The sequence below is a fragment of the Sinocyclocheilus anshuiensis genome, unplaced genomic scaffold (assembly GCF_001515605.1).
Source record: "Sinocyclocheilus anshuiensis isolate Anshui unplaced genomic scaffold, SAMN03320099.WGS_v1.1 scaffold2216, whole genome shotgun sequence".
In the NCBI taxonomy this organism is placed as follows: Eukaryota; Metazoa; Chordata; class Actinopteri; order Cypriniformes; family Cyprinidae; genus Sinocyclocheilus; species Sinocyclocheilus anshuiensis.
The window spans coordinates 40,213-48,814 of NW_015545525.1; the positions used below are offsets into that span (position 1 = coordinate 40,213).

The window sequence follows — 8,602 nt, forward strand, 5'->3', positions numbered from 1 at the left end:
CTGCACGTTTCAAAATCAACACGGCGCGGGTGTTTTATATGAATGTATCTCTGAAGGGAACCGACTGTCTTCAGAAAAGTTTCGATGGCATTTTCATTTGATCTGATAAAGTAGCATTCATGAGTGGAGCTGCTTTGATTCCAGCTGTTACCAGGGAAACCGCGAGTTCTATCACTCCAAAAGCGCCTCCTGCTGGCAGACAATCAGTTTGCATTTTCAATAAGCCCGTCTCCAGCAACATTTCCAGTTTTTGTTGTTGTTCAATTTTTTTGTTTTCTGCAGTGACTCGGAGCACTTTTCATACCCTGTTTTTCTGGCTGAAGCACATTTGTTTCAAATCTATAAGAATAATCAGCCTACACTACCAGTCAAAAGTTTTTGAACAGTAAGATTTTTAATGTTTTTTCTTTCTTTCTAAGAAGTCTCTTCTGCTCACCAAGCCTGCATTTATTTGATCCAAAGTACAGCCAAAATTTTGAAATATTTTTACTATTTAAAATTGCTTTCTATTTTGAATAGATTTTAAAATGTAATTTATTCCTGTGATGCGCAGCTGTATTTTCAGCATCATTACTCCAGTCTTCAGTGTCACATGATCTTCAGGAATCAGTATAATATGCTGATTTGCTGATTATCAATATTTAAAACAGTTGAGTACATTTTTTCCCCCCAGGATTCTTTGATGAATAGAAAGATCCAAAGATCAGCATTTATCTGAAATAAAAAGCTTTTGTAACATTATACACTATTCCATTCAGTATAATTTTTATTATTTTTTTGGGAAAGAAATTATAGAAATTAATACTTTTATTTAGCAAGGATGCTTAAAATTGATCAAAAGTGATGATAAAGGCATTTATAATGTTACAAAAGATTTCTATTTCAGACAAATAGTGTTCATATCGATATCGGAATTATATCGCATCGTGATATAAAATTTGGCCATATCGTCCAGCCCTAGCTTCATGTCTTGTTCAATTCATGCGATAAACGCATGTCCCTGCTGAGCTGTGGACTATGACTTCACGGGCAAAGCAAACAAAACAAGAATCGAAAAAGAATCGATTCTTTGACTCGAATCCTATCGATTCCAGAACCAGAAATTTGAATCGATTCCAAAAAATTTGGAATCGAACAGCCCTATGTACGAGGGATTTCAGGCCTGTAAGAAGGGAATGCAGGTAAGCAGTAAGCAAGTAAATGTCCAGCGCTGCCAGAGGAACCGCTTCAATTAAAGCAGTGCATTAATATCCGTTATTCAAAGTCTAATTTAAACATTAAAACAAATACATTTTTAGGATTTTAAAAAGTTTAAAAAACAATTTACAAAGAAGTGCTTCAGAAATATGTAAGATTCTGCACATAATCAAATACAGATTTTCATCTGAACACTAAAAAATCTGTACTACATAAATACAGCATGCATTTAAAAAAAAGGTGGGGGGCTTACTGGCTCAGTGGTTAACCAGAACAATTATAAATGGCACTTCATGCCCAAAAAGTTGCCGACCCATGACTTAAGTCTTAAAGGGGTCATATGATGTTGCTAAAAAGAACATTATTTTGTGTATTTGGTGTAATGAAATCTGTTTATGCGGTTTAAGGTTCAAAAAACACATTATTTTCCACATACTGTACATTATTGTTTCTCCTCTATGCCCCGCCTTTCTGAAACGCCTCGATTTGTACAAAGCTCATCGGTCTGAAAAGCGAGGTGTGCTGTGATTGGCCAGCTATCCAGTGCGTTGTGATTGGCCGAATGCGTGTTAGAACGAGCCATTTTAGGTAGACGTGGCTGACTCTTAACTTTTATAAAGAATATCTCTTTGGATTTGAGACTTTAGTCTTTGCAACTTTACAGATCTTCTTTATGCACCAAGAGCTTGTAACACTCCAAAGAGAAAGGAACAATTTAAATCGCATCATATGACCCCTTTAAGTAATAACTGAGGCACAATATGGCGCCAGATGCATTTGTATGAATCAAGAGAGCGCGAGTCCACGCCTAAACCAAATATGCGGTCTGAAATTGCTGTGGACGACAGCGGATATGAGGAAATACTTGAATCAAGCGACTGACCAATCAGAATCGAGTTTTCCACAAAGCCGCGTAATAAACACTAATATTAGCGCTTCCGTACCTGAACATGTGTGACAGAGTCAGGGGCGGACCTAACCCTTATTTTGCTTGCTTTCTCTCTCATAGTTTATAGTTTATTTACCCCTTCACAACTTCAGTAAATAATTAGTCAATCTGATGCTGTTCTAAATCTAAAGCCATATTAGGCTACCTTATTTTTTTCGGATCACCAAAGAAGACATTATCAAAACATAAAAAAAAATCTCCAGTCATCGCATTTGTTTGATTGTGAAACATCAAGACAAATAAAATCATGACATTTCTTCACTGAGGTGAATATCTCTGTTCTGAGACAGTGAGACAGGGTTATAAAACCTATAGAAAATGCGCAAAAAGTGCTCCAGAACACCAATATACACTGGAGCGTTCGCCAAATACATTCCACCAATCAGATGGGGCCCCCTGATTCCCCAGGGCCCTAAGCGGCCACTTACCTCACTTATTGGTTAAGTCCACCCCTGGACAGAGTTGAGTGATGTCCAGATGTTGAGTCTGGTTGCTGATGGGATTGTTGAGAACACAGCTGTAGGTGTTTTTATCCTGATATTCCACCTCCAGAGGTAGAGAGAGACTGATGCTGAGATCAGACACACTGATGCTGGACAATAAACTGTTTCCTTTGTACCAGGAGAGAGTCATGTGACCCACATTTACCACTGAACACACCAGTGAACATGATGATGATGAACATTGTGAAGAATTACTGCTAATGACAGGAAAAGGCAGACGAGCTGAAAACATAAGAATTATTTTCTGGTCATTGTGTCAATCTCGAACTATAAAATGATCATTTGAAAGACTGGATGTTCTCTACTCACCATAGACAGAAACTCTGAATGCTTTTGATACCCGTTTTCTTCCAGTTATCGTTAGTTTATAACGTCCAGCATGTTCAATTGTGGTGTTAGTGATGGTCAGAGATCCGGTTTGATTGTCCAGCTTCAGTCTGTCTCTGAATCTCCCGTCAGGACCATCAAATCTGGAGAATCGTCCAGCAGCTCTGATGATTTCAGCTATTAAAGCCATCTCTGTTTCACACTCCCACAGTATGTCGCTGTCACTTACTTCAGTAAGATTAATGTTTAGAGTGACAGAATTTCCCTCAGTCGCTGATATTTCTTCTGCATCACAAACACGCGCAGAAACAGGGTTTGTCACAGATTGAGACTTTTAAATAACTTCATGATAAATTAGCTTCAAATTTAAATTTCACCTTAAAATATAAGCAAGTGAAACAAATATTTAACTCACCATAGAGAGTGAGATAGAAACTTTTGCTCATTGGTCTGGTCTGTAATTCATAACGTCCAGCATGTTCAGTTGTGGTGTTTGTGATGGTCAGAGATCCGGTTTGATTGTCCAGCTTTAGTCTGTCTCTGAATCTCCCATCAAGACCATCATCATATACAGTCATGCTGCCAGTCGTTACGTTGGTATCAACTATCAAATATTTCCCAAACCACCACTGAATCCAATCACCCTGATTTATTTGAGTAAGACGAGTGTTTAGAGTGACAGCTTCTCCTTTAATCACTGACACTGATGCCCGTGCTGTGTAACCAAACACTCCTGAAGAACAGAGTTTGTCATGAAGCTTGACTAAAACACTTCTAACCATTTAAGACTTTTAAAACTGAACGATAACTTTGAGCTTTATATTTAATTGAGTCAATCCCTTACAACTGTACAAAGAGTTGAGTAAAATCACACTCATTTATGTGCATATGAGAATATCAGTGAATGTTAATCCTCTCGGACTAATTTATTAGATGGTACCAGAACCATAAAAACACATTTCAAACTCACCGACCAGACGCCACAAACACAAACAGAACAAAACTAATTTGAGAAACATTCTCTTCATCGGTTCACTGCATAGTGCTGCTTAAAATGGCTGAAAGCATTCTGAAACACGACTGAGCTGTGATATTCATCTGGCTGTGACCTCAGACATAGTTTCCGCTCCCACATCCATCAACAAGCTTTTGCTGATCTTACATTTTTAAATGAATTTGAAAACTTCAGCATGAAAACTAACAGCAGGAGTGTTGGATTAGATACCCATTCATCATCTTTAATGTCAATTTCTTGCATTTAATCAATAAATTCAATTAGGATAACAAGACACTACAGGACTGTTACCAATCAAATGAAATCAGTATCAACGAAATCCATCTTTGCACAGAAAAAACAGAAGCTGCATCTTAAAGGAACAGGTCACCTAAAAATTACAATTAGCTGAAAATGTCCTCATCCTCAGGGCATCCGAGATGTAGATGAGTTTGTTTCTTCATCAGGTTTGTAGAAATGTAGCATTGCATCAGTGTTTCAGCAATGGATGCTCTGCAGTGAATGGGTGCCGTCAGAATGAGAGTCTGATAAAAACATCACAATAATCCACAAGTAATCCAGTCCATCAGTTAACATCTGGAGAAGACAAAAGCTGAAACTAATCCAGCATTAAGACATTTCTAACTAAAATACCATAGAGTCCATAATCCATAATAACGCTTCCTCCAGTGAAAACGTGTTCTGGTCTGAATCAGGAGAGAAATCTGCACAGATCAAGCAGCGTTTAAACAGCTCTAAACAAATATGTGGCTGGATTTTGATGTGAGAGACAACAGGAGATGCACTTTTTCACTGGAGGAAGCGTTATTATGGATTATGGACTCGTGTTTTAGCTGGAAGCAACGGTTTACAGTTAAAAACATCTCAAAAATAAACATTTAAGCAAATTTTCATTTTTGGGTGAACTTTTACTTTAATGAATGAGTCATTGAATCATTCATTAAACCAATTCAGAAACGAATGAGTCATTGACTCACCCGATTCTTTCGAAAATGCGGCTTTATTCAGTACCAAGTGTCGCACTGAGAGATCAGCGGTTCTTCTGTGGATTTGTTTGGAACAGTTTGTTGAGAAATAGAGCACAAACTCGATGTTAACTGTTGTATGAAATCAAAATAACATTTGCAAACGTGCTGATATTTGTGAAAAACAGCACTCTTGCTCATGTGATATTGCTTAACTATGTTATATGAGGAAAATATAAAACATATGAAAAGTCAAACAGACTTTTTCCTTCACATCTTGAATATCGGGGTCATTCTAACAGACTAAATCAAGCAGTGAACGTGTGCACTCTTAATGCACCCATGCACTAGTTTATCACACTAAACTACTGTTCATTCTGTGTGTATAAGTTAAAGTTAATGTAAAAGTTAATGAAAACATACAGTAACCAGTAAATGTGATTGTTCGTTTGGATAAATTTGCATTTGATTAACTGCGAGATTTGGTGTTGGGAAAATTTGATGAGAAATGCTTTAGTTTAGTGGCTTTTGATTGTAGACTTTAGTATTTTGGCAAATCTGAGCAAAGTAACTCTTTTGAAACTCTAATTGAAGCACATGTGAGGTTACATTAGTCTTTTCTTCTGGAGAGAGAAGTGTAGTGACCTGGATCAGTGTTTTCTGAAAGTAACGTAAGTGGTGCCTTTGCTTCGGGGCTTCAAGCAATACTGTTAATAACCGTTTGAAGGATTTAAAAAAAAAAAAAAAACTTCAATTAACATGACATGAATTAACATTCCACACAACATTAATTATGTCAAACATGAACAATGTAGAGAACCAAAGGACAACACAGAACCAATAAAGACGTCAGGAAGAGCAGCAGACATGACAAAACAACTAAACAAAACATGCAAATAAAAGACAAAACCTTCACAGCATCATGAATCTATACGTGATGTTTCATGTGCTAAAGGTTCATTGCGTGAATATAATCATATCTGGCAGTAAACTACTGTACATATATACACTACCAGTCAAAAGTTTTTAATCAGTAAGATTTTGAATGTTTCTGCTCACCAAGCCTGCATTTATTTGATCCAAAATACAGCAAAAACAGCAATATTGTGAAATATTTTTGCTATTTAAAATAACTGCTTTCTATGTGAATATCTGTTAAACTGTAATGTATTTCTGTGATCAAAGCTGTATTTTCAGCATCATTACTCCAGTCTTCAGTGTCACATGATCTTCAGAAATCATTCTAATATGCTGATTTGCTGCTCTATAAACATTTATTATAATTAATATTTAAAACAGTACATTTGTTTTCAGGATTCTTTGATTAACAGAACGATTCAAAGAAATTATAGAAATTAATACTTTTATTTAGCAAGGATGCTTTAAATTGATCAAAAGTGATGATAAAGACATTTATAATGTTACAAAAGATTTCTATTTCAGATCAATGCTGTTCTTCTGAACTTTCTATTCATCAAAGAAACCTGAAAAAATTCTACTCCGCTGTTTTCAGCATAATAATAATAATAAATTTTTCATGAGCAGCAAATCAGAATATTAGAATGATTTCTGAAGATCATGTGACACTGAAGACTGGAGTAATGATGCTGAAAATTCAGCGTTGAAATCACAGTAATAAATTACAGTTTAACAGATATTCACATAGAAAGCAGTTATTTTAAATAGTAAAAATATTTCACAATATTACTGCTTTTGCTGTATTTCGGATCAAATAAATGCAGCCTGTTCAAAAACTTTTGACTGGTCGTGTAATTTAACATAAGAAAATGTATAAAGAACTATATATGTCGCCGTCTTTTTCTATGTATTGATGGTTTGGATTCGAAATGTTGAATTAAAATAATGGATAACAGCAATAAAGTACTTTGAAATGGAAGAGAAACTGAACAGCGCCTCCTGCTGGTGCGGAACGGAATGGAACCAAGCCCAGACACCATCTACTTTCACTCGTAAAACACTCCTCTGATTCAGCTTATACACGTCATTTATTGATTTAGTGTCTTAAAATAACTCTGAGGTACCTGTACACCAGCGATAGTTCAGATCTAATCACATTCGATTTAAATCGCGTTCTGATCAGTCCCGCGTGTAAATGTGCCGCGGCCCCTTTAAGCGCGACTCCATTTTTCGGCGAAATTTTTTATCAAAAGTTCCTGAAAAACTTGAAGGGTCCGAATACACTCCGACTTTATTAACGAGACTCCGAAATCCGGATTAAGGGAGGAACTTCAGCAGTCATCCGGCTGATATTAAACACCGAAACTACCTACCATTAGGCTGTTATTGTTATTAATTATCATCATCTTTTCATCAGCATCTGAGTTTGGCTCAAACCGGATCAGACATGACGAGTGACTCCAGAACAACGAAACTGTCTATAACAGCATTCAACACTGTATAACAGCTAGTTCTGCTCAACTAGCCTACATACATACACGCATATGATATATATCCAATGCTGTTACACATAAGAAGCAATAGTGCAATAATGCACACAGCATTAGACTGTAATACACGATTCCTCACTGTTTTTTGATACTATCGACTCAAGTTCATCTGCGAATCTGTAATTGGTGTTTTCATTGTTTGGCACTTTTGCATGACTGGATTCATTTCTTAAAGAAGCAGTTTAAAAAATATATATATATTTTTTTTACTTAATTCGCGGTTATATCAGATCAGAGCTGAACTCCGATCAGGTGAATGTTTAACCAGGTCAAAGTTCTCGGTTTAACAGAGTTGAAAGTCCGCGTGAAAAAAAAGTTCTTCTTATTACGTAATTATTGTGGTGTCTGTGTCTGTAAATGCGCTGAACGTAATGCATACTCCATTCTGTTTGCATACTACAATATCAAAGTATGCTATGAAAAAAAATCGCATTTTTAATATTTTGTCTGTTTATTTATTTATTTATTAATCGGTTTTTATTTTTTGTAATCTTTTTTCTTTATAATGCACTTTTTATTTTTTTTTATTTTTTGCTTTACAACTCAGTTCATTTTAGAAAACCCTACAGACTGCAGAAGTAGTATGCTAGCATGCCATTCGGAACGTATTTGATCTTTTCGTAAGTTCGATCAAATCGTGAGTCAAGAAATATGATTAAATAATCAGTTAATTTGCTGAGCACGTTGCATTGTGGGATACATTATCCCCCACTGGACATTTTGTCAAAATTACAAATAGATCATTTGCGTAATTAGTTTTAATTAGGGCCCAAGCCACTAAGGCGCAGGGGCCTATTGATTTCCTAAGGATTATTTTATTTATTTATTTTTTTTTTTCTTCGACTATCCAGGGCTTTTTGGAGGCCTTAACATGCTCAAAAACTCTTGAAAATTGGCACACACGTTGGAACCTGCGGTCATTAGGACGCCGCAGAGACTGGGACCCGGGCGTGGAAACCTCTCACTTTAGAAACCCCTGCATACTGCAGAAACAGTATGCTAGCATGCCATTGGGAACACTCTCTCTCAGTGATGTCATTCTTGCTGCATGGTTGCTGCAGCAACACATCAAAATGAGGCTGAGCTGTTGTGGGGGAATCCTAAGCCCCTCCCCTCTGCTGATGTATGATAGGAGTGGCTCCGCCTCCCCAAGCCCCGCCCCCATGCATATCTTCCTG

At 36.6% G+C, this 8,602-nt stretch overlaps 1 protein-coding gene across 1 annotated transcript in view; it reads right to left on the reverse strand.

Moving 5' to 3' along the window:
- The window catches only part of LOC107698293 (uncharacterized), a 32,717-nt gene extending 28,549 nt beyond the window's left edge, over nt 1-4,168 (reverse strand). Inside the window, exons 1-2 of the mRNA XM_016499247.1 lie at nt 3,947-4,168; nt 3,377-3,709 (exon numbers count right to left, since the gene is read on the reverse strand). Of these exons, the coding sequence (XP_016354733.1) occupies nt 3,377-3,709; nt 3,947-4,004 (391 nt within the window). The 5' untranslated portion in view covers nt 4,005-4,168. The remainder of the gene's footprint in view (nt 1-3,376; nt 3,710-3,946) is intronic.
- Nucleotides 4,169-8,602: the final 4,434 nt, after the last annotated feature.